Source organism: Lycium barbarum, chromosome 2 (assembly GCF_019175385.1).
Source record: "Lycium barbarum isolate Lr01 chromosome 2, ASM1917538v2, whole genome shotgun sequence".
Lineage (NCBI taxonomy): Eukaryota > Viridiplantae > Streptophyta > Magnoliopsida > Solanales > Solanaceae > Lycium > Lycium barbarum.
This window is the reverse complement of record NC_083338.1, coordinates 134,959,680-134,974,528: the sequence shown is the minus strand read 5'-3', so window position 1 is coordinate 134,974,528 and position 14,849 is coordinate 134,959,680. Positions and strand designations below refer to the sequence as shown.

Here is a 14,849-nt window from a genome sequence, read left to right as displayed (position 1 = left end):
GGTAGTGCAAAATTAGTGACCAAGGTCTCCAGAAGAGCTTAATTATTTGTGCACAAGAATCATGACCCAGCAGTGTCCAAACATTATATGATTATGGAAAGCATATTGAGAGCTCCTGAAGAGTTTATCTATTATTATGTCATTCTTCTTGTATCGCAATATAAAAAAGTTGTTATGATCAAAATATAAGTTGTAGTAAACCCGAAGTTTACTGATAAAAATGATTAATACTACAAAGGATTGGAAGATTGAATATCTTCAAGTTACTACGGGTAAGAAATATATTTATGAAAGGTTGCCCGATTTGTACTACAAATATAAGCATGATGAATCACATGAACAATAAACCAGAAGTTTATATTGATATGAAATTCATGTCATAGTAAACCAGAAGTTTACTAAAACAAATTGCACATGACACGGTAAACTTGAAGTTTACTAGTATAATAATTTTATGAGTCGGCATGAGCGATTTGATCATCCCAATTCAAATATGATGTGCAGATTGAGCATTTGACATATATTGAAGAACTAGAAGATTCTTCAATAATTTATTGTTGTTGCTTGTTCTCATAATAAGTTGATTATACTGGTTAAAGTTGGGATTGAGTTCCCTAAATTCTGAAAAAAAATATAAAAGGTGAATATGGGCCGGTTCACCTGTTATGTGATGTCTTAAATAGATGCATCGACGGTCACATGTGCTTTTATTGTCAACCCGCAGTTTGACATATGCAAAGTTACTTGCTCAAAATAATTGAGTTGAGAGCACAATTTTCAAATTATGTAATCAAGAGAATTCATCTTGTTAATGCTGATTTATATCCAAGTTGGTTTGGCGTTAAATGCCTCTACTAAATAGCTAAACCATTACTTATGAGAACAAAGTTTTATGTGGTGATCTGAAATATGATATATTGTATACAACATCACTTATATGCTTCAGACCAATAAATTATGATAAATTCTCTCCTCACAATTGGTTCAGGGTTAGGAACCAAATGTTTCCATCTAACAGTTTTTTATGTGTGGTATATGATTAATGAATCTACCATGATGCACAAAGATGGATTCCACCAAAGAAGATGGGATATATGTTAGTTTTTCTAACATAAGGGGGAGAGAATAAGTAGCTGAGGAATATGTTATGAATTATCATTAGTGTGATCCTCATTAAAAGGATAGTTCAACTCAAATGCTAGAAGCATCTGCTGACCCAAAATTAATTTCTAATTTCAGCTGCAAAATGCTCCTATTAAATTCATGTCCCTGAAGGACATGGTCTACAGCATGCATGAAGCGTGGTAGACTAATCGGTTCCAAACGCAATAATCATTGAAAATAAAGAGGAGAAAATGGTCAATGATCATTATAAAGAGGCAATGTGCTCTTGAAGAGCCTACGACATAATACTTCATGAAACCTCATGAGAGGTTTAGGTACCTAAAAATAATGGAAGTGATGAGATCTCAATAAGTTATGTCACATTGCGAACCGATATAAATGATATACCGTCGACGATATTTTTGATACAATATAGCGCAATATTATAAAAGATTGTGAGGATCTAAATTCTACGTCTATTAAAGCATGCTAATGTAGAAATTATTATCAAGTGAAATGACGCATCTTGGTAAGCGTAAAGCTTATTGGACCTGCTGTCCGGACACCAGAAGATGTCACATATTTAGATAGAAATAGATGTTGTCACAACCTATATGAATCACTTGAAAATGAAATATACATGAAAATCCTTGAAAGATTTAAGATGCCTGAAGCATGTAGTTCAAAGTCTCGGGAAATGTATTCAATCAGATTACAAAGATCATTGTATGGTTTGAAGCAATCCGGGTGCATGTGGTATAACCGCCTTAGTGAATATTTGTTAAAGTAAGGTTATACAAATGATGCAATTTGCCCATGTGTTTTTATAAAGAAAGTAATAACGGAGTTCGTTGTAATTGTTGTATATGTTGACGACATAACCTTATTGGAACTCCTGCATAGCTCAAAAAGGCAATTGATTATTTAAAGAAGGAGTTTGAGATGAAAGATCTTAGAAAGACAAAATTATGCCTTGGTTTGCAAATTGAACATTTGACAAATGGCATTTTTGTCCATCAATCTGCCTATACAGAGAAAGTGTTGAAACGATTTTATAGAGATGAAGCACATCCATTAAGTACTCCGATGGTTGTTCGATCACTTGATGCGAATAAAGATCTGTTCCGACCTCAAGAAAAGAATGAGGAAATTCTTGGTCCAGAAGTACCATATCTTAGTGCAATTGGTGCACTAATGTATCCTGCCAATACCACAAGGCGTGACATAGCATTTTCAGTTAATGTGTTAGCAAGACATAGTTGTGCTCCTACAAGGAGACACTGGAATGGAATTAAACACATATTGAGGTATCTAAAGGGGACTATCGATTTGGGCTTATTTTATTCTAGCAATTGCAGTCCCGATCTTGTTAGCTATGCCGATGCAGGGTATTTATCTGACCCACACAAAGCTAGATCTCAAACAGGCTATGTATTTATTGTGGCTACCTCGTCAAATCATGCTGAGATAATAGCTATTCATGAAGCGAGCCGTGAAGTTGTGTGGCTGAGGTCAATGATACATCTCATTCGAGAAAAGTGTGGTTTGAAATGTGATAAAATACCCACAATCTTATATGAAGATAATGCAACATGCATTACCCAATTGAAAGGAAGTTTCATAAAAGGAGATAGAACGAAGCACATTTCACCAAAGTTATTCTTCACACATGATCTCTAGAAGAATGGTGATATTGATGTGCAACAAATCCGTTCAAGTGACAATCCTGCAGATTTGTTTACCAAATCTTTACCAACTTCAACTCTTGAGAAAATGATATTCAAGATTGGAATGCGAAGACTCCGACATTTGAATTTTGGTCTTCGTCAGGGGGAGTGAAATACGTGTTGTACTCTTTTTCCCTTAACCAAGGTTTTGCCCCATTGGGTTTTTCTTGGTAAGGTTTTTAATGAGGCAGCTCTCAAAGCGTATTACTAGATATGTGTACTCTTTTTCCTACATTAGGACTTTTTCCCATGGGGTTTTTTCCTAATAAGGTTTTAACGAGACACATCATCTATTAAGACATGGACATCCAAGGGGGAGTGTTATGAAATATTAAATGTGGATGTCCACCACTCTAGAAATAAATTCCAACTTCCACTACACAAATATAATGTCTCTTCCATTATCTTCCACCATCTTAATGGTTCTTCCATTATCTTCCACCATTTTAATGGTTCTTCCATTATCTCATATTTTGAATGACATGTTTATTGTTACCCTTTTATATGCCTCTATGCACCAGTATAAATAGAGGCATATGGATTCATATTGTAGATACTTGAACACATTTGGATGAATAAGAAATCTCTCTTCTCTTGTCTCTCTTTATTTCTATTATTTTCATCCTTTACTATTATTACTCTTCCAGCTTAGTTTTATAAGAAAAATAACTTTGTATGTACTTTTATTCTCTGCATAAAAGAGAGAGAGAGAGAGAGAGAGAGAGAGAGAGAGAGAAATTATTCATTGTATAGGTTAAATAATTCATTTTAAAAAAATAAAGTTTGTGTATTTATGTTCTACATATGAAGTATTACAAGACACAAGTTTCAAATTACTTAAAAAGATATATAAGAAATAATAATCAAATAAAAATATTTGATTTTAAAATAGTAATAGTATCATAAAATGTTCAAGATGATGTTATAGAATTGATACACCCTCGTGTCATTTATGTGATATACTTTTCATTTAAGATTGTGTAAAAAAGAATGTCATATTTTTTTATTTTAAAATAATTTAGCTTAAATTTTCTTAATTTATCTTAAATAAAGTGATTTATAACCAATAAAAATATATGATGCGAGTAAAATCATACCATATCGGGATAATACATAAAGACTAAATTAATAACTTCTACAAGAACAGTTTAAAATTTGCGGGATTTTGTGATTACTTATAATAGTTCGATTAGTATAATTACTTCTTTTTATAATTATCTCTATTGCTAACATTTAGCAAGTAGACATTCAATGTACAGAAGGAGATTATGAGGAAAATGTTTTGACACATTTCTCATTATATTATACAGTAACTAGCCAGACAAAAAAAACATCTCAACTGCTAAATGAAGTAACCCCATTTTAAATGATAGAATCATTTGTTGGATTAGGCAATTGTTATGGGGTTCCTCCATAGAGATGAGAGCATGATTTATCAGTCTATTCAACAATTTTTACTATAGATAATCAAAGTAATTACCTATCAAATATACTAATGAATGTCTAATTTTAAAAAATTTGGACTTTAATATGACTATGCATCAAAACGTCTCAAAGTTCACAAGTATTTGACCAAGTCTAAGAAATAAAATAATTTAACTGTCTGGAACAAAGAGCCCAGAGAGGTCAGAAATTGATATTAGATTAATAAAGAAAATTAATTATTTAATCATGAACAAGAAGATATCTTTTAATAAAGCCAAAGGTACTGATCAACGTTGTATTCATTTGATAAGTCTAATTGAGGGAACAAGAGAAGGAAAATAAAATGAAAAAATGACAAACTTTTTATTTAATGAAATTTCTCTAAAAGTTATGTCTTGGATCATAAAGCATTCTTGAGCAAATTCAAAACATATAAATAAGAAGAACGACAAAAAAATTATTCAAGATAATAAATATAATAATATGAAGTCTGTTTAGTCGTCAATGAACAAAAATATCTCCTTATTAATCAAAAAAAAAAAAAATTGATGTCCCCTTATTATCATGTGTGTGTATATATATTTATTTATTTTCTTTTTCAAATCTGGAAAAATATTAGAACCAAGAAACACTAAGCTTATACAGAATCCTCTCGAACCACACAAATTCACTCATCAGAGAAAATGAGAAAGATCAAATATTTTTTTAAGCATCTTATTGACAACACATCATAACTCCAATTATAATCACGCGACTAAGTCAAACTTTATTAATTTAATGCAATACATTTGACACTTCCTCGCTAATATTTCTAGATAATTAAAGGAAATAGGGTGTGTCCCAAATTTATGGATATAGTTTCTCATTATCCACTGAGTGTAAGATTCAATGCGTGCATAAATTAAAATGGTTGAAATTTATTTATACCCAATTCTTACATCAAATTATACTTCTTTATTATGGTTGAGTTAAAAATAAAGTTACAACGTGCGATAATTAACCATAATTTAATAATAAGAACGTATTTTAAGATATGTATCATGTATTTCTTCGATTGACACAAATATTTGGTACGAATAAATTTTTGCCAAATAAAATTATCGAGCTAACAGTGTGAACACACCAAAGGGTGGAATAAACTTTTCAATCATGTCAAGATTGAAAAGTTACAATGAACCCTTAATCTTCTTATATACATAACTAAAGTCAAGTCAAACGTCAATATTTAAAGGAAGAAAAATGACAGTAATAAAGCTAAAAGATTCCACCATATATAGGCCAACCTTAATGTAGTGCATACAAGGGGAATCATTTTTTAGTTTACCTATGCGTTTAGTAAATATTTAAAAAATAATAATTACAATCATAAGTTGGTCACCTCAATTTATAATAACATTGTTTAATCTCCAAAACACTCTTACTAAAACATAACTCCTAATTATTCATTTATTCTTCTATTCTGTTATCATCATTCACCCCCTTTTATATAAAAATATTTTTACATTTACAGGGTTTTTATAAATAACTTTTTCAAATAATTTTAACTGGAAAAACGTTTATCAATACAATTTTGTCAAACACACTAACTGTAATTATTAGCTTCAACACTTTTATCAAACATACAGTAGTTGCTTATTTACAGAATCAGTTTCAACATTTAATCAGTTAACATAAACGAGCTTTAGTTGTATTTTATCATATACATTCATCTTAAAGTAGATTTTAATCTCATTAAAAATCTATTCTCTGTATCTTTTTTACTTTGTTATTCATGAGACCTTCCTACTCAGGAAGAAAAATTGTAGAGAAAATGCACATATAGTTCTGATCAATTATAAGCCTATATGAGAGCCCGTTTGGATTGGCTTATAAGTTCCTTATAAGTTGCTTATAAGCTGTTTTCAGCTTTTTTGAGTGTTTGGCTGACCAGCTTAAAGTCATTTTGTGCTTAAAATAAACTCAAAAAAATAATTAGGCTCATTTGACTTAGCTTATCTAAAGCAGATTATAAGCTGAAAACAGCTTATAAGCCAAAAAAAATAAGTTAGACTACCCCAACTTATTTTTTTTTAGCTTATAAGCTGTTTGCAGCTTATAGGCATAAGCCCATCCAAACAGGCTCTGAATCATAAAGTGTATTAATAAAAATTATTATGAAAATGGTTGAACTAATTACGTACTTATCTTCATTTACATTTCTTTGACTATTACTCATATGAATAGGATAAAACTTGCAAAATTGACCGTGTAATCAAGAGCAATCAACAATAAGTTGCGAGCTTAATCATTCATCTCATCTTCCATTTTTTTTTTTTAAATAGTTGGCACTTGGCAGCTTATACTTGAAGAGCTACATTCACTTGTAGAATTGTAATATTTCATTTTGAAATGCAATGTTCGATTCTAATTTGGTCTTTCTCTTTCTCCTGCATCCAAATTAAAAAAAAAATGGAAGTGCTACCAACACAATATGTTGTCAAAAAAATCAGAAGAAAAAAATAATTAATTGCAATAAATAGACTGGGTCTTTTTAAATAATAAAGTTATTTGAACACGAATAGTCGTTACTCCTATTCAAGATTCACTATTCTTCCTACAAAGAAAGAATCCTATTACAACCAATTCAAATATAAAAGAAAGAAAGAAAATGATCGCCTCTTAACAAGTGAAATGTAACACTTCCCATTAGAAAAATCCCAAGTGAAAATAAGAAATTTCCAATTTTCTTTTTTAAATAATGCTTAAAAAAACAAATGGCAGTCCGGTGCACAAAACTTCCTACGTTAGTAGGTTTCGGAGAAGGGCCGCAATCCAAAGGATATGAAGCAGACAATCTACCCTAATGCAAATATTAGTGGAAATTAGGATGAAAGTATTTTCTTTAACAAGTTAATGAATGAAGGGATGGTGACTTCCAAATTTTCTACGCTGAAAGCATTGTTAAATTTTATAAATATGGTCCAATAGTGGCCATCGACAAATGTGTTGTCCCCCCAGTCCACACATTGACTACATTGCCATATTTGATTTTGTCCTTCTGAAAACATTTTCCTCTTGAAATTGATGGAAAAAGGGACGGAGAGAAGTCTAATAAAAAGCATGGCAAAACTAGTTTACGAACAAAGCGATGGATGAGTTCAATTTTTTTTTTTTTTTGCTTTACAAGTATAAGAAAGAAAGATAAAAATGTTCTATTAGATTGTATAGATTTTGTAAATAAAAAATCAATTATTGTATTGGACCTAACCTATAAGCATGAGGAAGTGAAATGAAGAACTAGCTAAGTAGGTTTCCTATTCTTACTGAGTAGCAGGCCTCATTCCTTCAACTCTTTCACTATCTTGAGCACTAGTAACAACATCCGTCATTTTCAAAGGCAGTATCCTGACTCGAGCTTCTATACCCCATTTTCACTTTTGCACCAATTTAGGGTAATGGTTAAAAGTTGGATGACTTGAAGTTGGAAGAGCTTCAAGGAGATTAGACACCAAATGATGTCTCTTCATCTTGCATCACTTAAGTTGACCTAGGAGCACTGAATTTATCATTTCAGTGTCTCACATTTGTGTATGTTAAAGCATCTGCCAATTTATCTGTGAAAGGAAATACTACTCAAGGAGGGATCCGAAAAAGAAGGATGGTACCTCGTCAAAAAGACTTGGTTAGTAGAGAGGCTTTCCCCAGGATATTGGTTGCGGGAAACATTTTGTCTTATGACACGACATGGTAATTGATTAAGTGCACTTTACTTTCTCCAAATCCCCTTTGGGAAGGAAAGGTGGATTTGTTTTTTAAGGAAAACTATCTGAAGGATTGCCTCTCTATCTCTGCAAGGTAGGGGCAAAGTCTGCATGCAGTCATGTACTCTACCCTCTCCAGACCCCACCTGTGGGATTACAGAGGGTATGTTGTTATTTTTATCCCTTGCTCCCATAATTGTCAAAGTAGGAGATATGGTGTCTGGCTTACTAGCATTCTGTTGTATCTTCCAAATCAGGGTGTATAGTGCAAAGTCAAGCCCACAAAATTGAGAAGATAAACTACCAAACGGAAGCCATATTTTGATACGAGGCGTTCTCACAATTGACAAAAGAAGAGGAAAATAAAGATACTCAAAACATTTAAACATAAGAATAGCATATTGTCAAATCAATAGAACGGCCTTCATCCGGAGGTTGAGGAATCACACGGCAAAGGTCATGTACAATTTGATGTTATTCCATTCCTACCTCTTTTTTCTATCTTCACCCATTTTTTTTAATGACAGGGGAATCCGCAGCCGCTACCCTTCGGGTGCGCACAGTGTAAACCCAGCTCCTGTGCAATAGCTCGCAAACCACACAGGAGAGGTAGAGGCAAGCCCGGTGCGACGAGCTCGACCCAGAAGGCAAATCCCCTGCTGTCGTAGGCAGGTTTCGAACTTGAGACCTCAATTATGAAAGCCCCATGCTCAACCAACTGAGCCACCCTTACGGGTCCTTTACCTTTTCCTGTTGTTTTTTCTATTGCGGGTCTACCCTTGAGCCACCCTTTGGGTGCGCACAATGTAAACCCAGCTCCTGTGCAATAGCTCGCAAACCACACAGAAGAGGTAACCCGCACTAGGCAAGTCCAGTGCGACGAGCTCGACCCAGAAGGTAAATCCCCTGCTGTCGTAGACAGGGGGTTTCGAACTTGAGACCTCCATTATGAAAGCCCCATGCTCAACCAACTGAGCCACCCTTGTGGGTCCTTTACCTTTTCCTGTTGTTTTTTCTATTGCGGATGAGGTTGGGGGTGGCCAAGTGTAGCAAAGTCACCTCTATTCTCGATTTCTATTACGACAGAGGGGGGTACCACAATAGAGTCAAATCATGATTAGTAGCAGAATAGTCAGTTCGGATAAAATGAAGAATTCGATGACCTTCTTCCTGATTATTGGACTTACAACAGGGTTAAGAGCAAGGAAGTCTCAACCCCACAATGCCCCACCAGCGGGGTGAGGAGTGAACCTTCTGTCTGATTCAATCTCATCTATGATATATTGTTGTGAGAGCTTTACCATAATTGTTTAGCACTATAGATGCGGATGATAGTTCGCTCTATTATCCTTCCAATTTTCTGTTCCATAAATAGAAACTCAAGGAATTTCACACGGTCACGTGATAGCTGATATTTAACCAAGAGAACTTAATTTCATGTTCAGTAACTCATGAAATCCAGTCTCCTAGAGGATGTCTCATATGTAAACATTTCATGTCATAAATTTTGAGCAATACAAAGCAAACAATGTAATTACAATTTTACATTTGGGAGGTTAACCCAGTGGAAAGGATCATTAAATAGCATAGAATCCTAACTATTTTCACTTTGAGTCAACCAAAGGGGAATCACAAGAAAATGATACGAAAACTTAATTGGAAAATGATTCAAAAATCTGAAGCAGTTCATTTTCAAAAATTAACAAATTATAGAGAACAATAGGAGGAAAAGGCTTGCCATACCTGCTTCTATTATTGTTGATTCGGAAGATTCTACATCTATGTAGGTTTCTAATCTATTTGTACACAAATTGCACATCCACATGCATGTATCTCATCATCATAATTGACAATTTTCAAAACAAGATGAACCTCGTAAGACATTATTAAGGACTCAAAACTATCTCTGCCAGTACAAGGAGGATGGAGGATGAGCAGGCGCAGCAGATGGAACAGCATCAACGGCTCTTGAGCCACTGCTTCGGTATAGTTCAGTAGCTGGAACAGTATCAGCACACTGATATGGTGAAGGTATGGTGTTTGTAAACCCCGTTGAGCCTCCCAAGTATGGCGGATGCTTATAAGCATCGCCAGTTATTGTGTTTGGCAACCTCGCAGAACCTTCCAAGTATGGTGGTGGCCTATTAACATCACCAGGTTTGGCATTTGGCAAACCCCTAGAGCTTTCCATGTATGGCGAAGCCTTACTATACACATCATCGATTATGGTTTTTGGCCCTTCCAAGTAGGATATTGGCCTATACAATACTGGAGGTTACACAGAATGACCATAAATGTGGCCAGCAGTTCCACCACTTTCTAACAAAGTGTTGTTGCTATCGACATGATTAACAACTCTTTGTTGTTGTGGCGGCCATGGATTTGGAAAATGTGAACGTTTCACCTCTTTGTTGCTCAACCACTCAGTTTCATCAATTTTTCTCTTTTGTGCTATCTTTTGACCACTACCTTTCAGCTTTTTCCTCAATTGAGCATTTTCTTTCTCCAAGCTCATTACTTTCCTACCAATTTCCCACTCTGGAAGAAGTTTTGAATGACTAATATTGTTACGTCCCAAACATTGGATGACAGCTTTCAAAACACCAGTACCTCCTTTTTACTCCAATAACCTCACGAACAACTGAATCTCCTGATCCTTTCATTTGTTCAGATCTTGTAAGTTTGTTCAACAATGACAGTTCAGACTCATGTAAAATCGACGTTAAAAGCCTCCGAGGGTTAAATCTGTTCTCAAGTCCAAAATAAACGGTGTCAACTACCAGATTTTCCTTCAACATATCCTCTATTATTTCAGGAATCTTTGGCATGAGAACACTTGATCTACTTAGGGAAACAGAAATCATCTTGATGTAACTTTGGTGCAGCAAATCCTTTATATCCTCATTTCTAAATGCTTGTGGAATCCCGAAACACCCTATAAGTAACAGCAAACCCCGAGCATCAATTTCCTGCGCCTTTAGTATACCTGTTATGGAATCGAAAAATGGGAGGAGAAAATGAAGGAACAGAATTCATTGCATCGATTCCTTCCATTATTTCTTGCATGGGAAATAAAAGACTACATCACTATATATAGAGAACTGAAGGGAATAAAATAAAAGAAAATATGTTTATTTCCTTACAAATACTAAACTAAAACGAAACAAAATACTCTCTCCGTCCCAATTTAAGTGTCTTACTTTCCTTTTTGGTCAGTCCCAAAAAGAGTGTCTCTTTCTATATTTAGTAAGTTTTTCAATTCCAACATTCTACATGGCAAGTTTAACACTACAAGATTTAAAGGCTAAGACCACAAGATACAAAAGTCTCCCATCTTAGACACTTAAAATTGGGACAGGGGGAGTATTCTATAATTAATGTACTAGATCCTAGACGGCTTAAAAAGAAAGTAAATAGTCTTCCATTAATGTAAATCATAAAGTAGAAGGAAAGTACTGATTTTTAACCATACCTCCTTCGAAATTCAACCTCCTATACCATGCTAAAGCCGCTTGTTCTGCCTTTTCCTTCACAACATTCTCAATCTCAACTACTCTTCCCTCTCCCATCATCATCAAGAAGCACTCTAATAGCAATACTTTAGCTTTCCTTTCTTTGATCAATGGTGAGCCCTCAACATAAGCGTTGCTATCTTGAGTATAAAACTCGCCAATACATTCCAGTATAATCTTTGCAGGATAAGGTGACAGTTTCAATGCCTTGAGGACATCACGTTTAAGTGTTTTATACATGAGAAACGCCTTATCATGTAGTTAAGAGTGTTCATTGTTTCGCAGTGGATTTCCACCTTTGAACAATGCGATTTTCACTCTACACGAGTAGGGGATTGCAACTCTGAACGAGGAGACGATTTCGGCTCTAAAGGAGAAGGGGATTTCACTTGTTCGTCCTCTTCATTTTCCATCTCAGAGGGGTCAGATTCCCAAGATGGTTCTGGCTCTGGTTCTGGGACTGGGAGTGATGTTATTTGTGTGTGGGGGTGGGTGCAGTAGGAGTATAGAGGAATCGATTGGGGTCCGGATGGAATCAATGTGTCGTGGTAGCTCACTTAAGCATCGTTAGAATGCGGAGAGGGAGTCAGAGAGTTTGCGGAGATAATGTGTTGGAGATTGTTGCAATTCTGACTGTTACTGCAAAGCGTTTCCTGTTTGTTGTTTATGTTCTGCTCGGACTAATTGCGAGGCCAATGGTGGCGAAGCTTTGGTACCGACGGTGGAATCCGGCGGTTTATCCATAGTATTCGTCGGATTAGAGTAGTAGAGATTGAGAAAAATCGAAGCTCTACTGGAGGAAAAGTAATTACAGTTTATTTTTCGGGAATAGTACATGCAATTCTATTTTTGAATACAATTATTCAAAATTAGAATTATTACACCTCCTAATAACAGATGTAAGGCAACTAGGCATACATATTTCGTTGTCGATCTCATTTTATTCGACTAGACTAGACTCGACTTGGTAAATATGGAGCTTAAAAGGTACCATACTATTTAAAACCAAGCATAAGTAGTTCAAGAAACCGGACAAATGAAAAATTAGTATAACCAGAGTAAAAAGGAGTACCTGTCCTTTCGACTTGCTCATAGGTTCTATCTAAACCAAAAAAAAGTAATTATTGTACTTGTAAACTGGCAAGATGATCTAAAGCCGACATTTTAAAGTTCGAATGAAGGAGATATTAAGCATATTATAATCTTCTCTCTCAACTGGCTGAAACCAGGGGTTATATCATACAAGCATTGTTTAGCAGTGTCAACTAATGTCTTGTCCAAGCACAGTGAAATATTTCTTGTCCTCGACGTATTCGTTTAAAAGCTAATCTGCAAGCATCCTTCTTGTTTGTGCAAACAGCAGCCGACGCACATAGCATCGACAATGTAACCGCCACCTATACATCCAAATTGGAAGCATTGCTTCAATTTGAATCCTGGACAAGATTAATACAATGATGCTTTCAGAAGTAAAATTGAAGGCAATTATTGTCCAAGAAACAAAACATCACTACCTCTCTATGGAAGATATTTTTTCTCACAGGTTGAACATTTTAAAATAACGAAAATTTCCTGAAAAAAGTGTTTACCCCAGATTCAGATAATCAATTAAATTTGTAGGTGGTATAGGATATGTGCTTGGGTCTTGAGGTGTGTTAGATAGAGAGAATATATATATGGGAGTTCTTTAATAAAACGGCCAGTGATGGCAATTTGCAATGAACATGAACGTTTATAAGTAATATGAAACACTTGATGGAAGAAATACAATATAAATGGAAGCAAATAGCCTTGGCCAAATCAGATATTGAAAGAGAGAGTGTATATATGAACTTCTTCTATTATAAATGTTCTTGGAAAGTAAAAGGAGTCAACCCTTACAAAGGAGGGGGATGTGCTCTATTTATAGTGTGACCTCCATGGGTCTCATACAATGTGAACCAATAAAATAATAATATCAAGGACAGCTCTGCACGGATTTGGTGGGATTAGACTGACGGCGCCGTCTGACACATGCATGGTGGGTAGTTAACCATGACAGGAAGCTACTGGCGCGTGGCCCGCGTGCAACGGCCACACGGACCAACAGCTACTCGGACCGATAGCTATACGGACCAACGGCCACGATTTCCCGAACCAACGGCCACGATTTCCCGGACCAACGGCTATGATCAAACGGACCAGCGGCCACGATCAATCGGACCAGCGGCCACGATCAATTCGGACCAACGGCTATGATCAAACGGACCAACGGCCACGATCAATTCGGCTATGGAGAAATCGGACCAGATGATGATCTTCCCTCTTTTCCTTCGATCTCTGGTCTTACCGGTTCTAATATATGTCCGATTTTTACCGTATACAAAAAGAGGTAGATAGAATATGATTAAATTGAATTGGAGAGAACTGTTGTTATCCACCTGCTGCAAGCCTTCCAATTACATGCAATACGTTGGATATATTTAGTGTGGAGCTTTCATACCGATGCTTGCATAAAACTTATCCAAAGTGGTAAGCAGGATTAAGAGGGAAACAAGTTCATGTAGATAAAATTGGGTTCCACGGATCTGACCTAAGGCCTCAAAAATAGAGGTGATCAAAAGGATTGATGTTTTTTTCTTTTTCCTCGGAGTATAGAAGTGTTAGAAGGAAGAAAAAGAACTGCAAACGACGAAAGACCGATGTTCAAATCAAACGAAATAGTATAGTAAATTAAAGAAGGTCCGGCGAGATGTATGAAAGTTTGATCTAATATGTAAAGGTTACTCATATCACAAACTCAACATGCAAGTATAGTATATTATATAAAATTTGCACTATTTTTACAACAAAGATCAAATGCCTCTTGGTAGTTAGTATGCTCATCACCAAAAGAGAAATTAAGACGTCTAACTTACACAGCAACAAAACTATCTTCCAATTAAGAGAAAGAAAAGGTAGAGAAACTTGCCTTTTGATATGGCAATCACTTCATTCATAAGAGGTGTGTTCATACTCAATATTGCATTCAGCTTCTTTTCAATCTGCTTAAGTTTAAGCAGTCAAAGCACCATAAGAATGCAAGATACATGGGGTTTAATGGAAACTGCTATCTGAGTGAAGCACAACCAGCCGGCGGCATTCATGCACCAAAAATTGGTGATAAACTGGGACACCTTACTGAAAAGTCTAGTGAGAAAATGAGAGATATATACACAAATTTCTCAAACGCAGCTAATTGAAGAGAAGCTACAATTGCAGCATATTATTGATCTGCTTTCCTTCCTTGACTTTAGTTGTACAAAATGCTGCATATTTCTTAACCTACAAAGCAAATGATACAGTTGAGAAACAATTATTGA

At 35.2% G+C, this 14,849-nt stretch overlaps 1 protein-coding gene across 1 annotated transcript; it reads right to left on the bottom strand.

Moving 5' to 3' along the window:
* Positions 1 to 10,271: 10,271 nt before the first annotated feature.
* LOC132628954 (protein FRIGIDA-like) lies at positions 10,272 to 11,748 on the bottom strand. Its single transcript, XM_060344707.1, has 3 exons — positions 11,469 to 11,748; positions 10,582 to 10,982; positions 10,272 to 10,550 (listed from the first exon to the last, which is right to left on the bottom strand). The coding sequence occupies exons 1-3, from the start codon at positions 11,746 to 11,748 to the stop codon at positions 10,272 to 10,274; spliced, it is 960 nt and encodes a 319-aa protein (XP_060200690.1).
* Between the last annotated feature and the right edge of the window lie 3,101 nt (positions 11,749 to 14,849).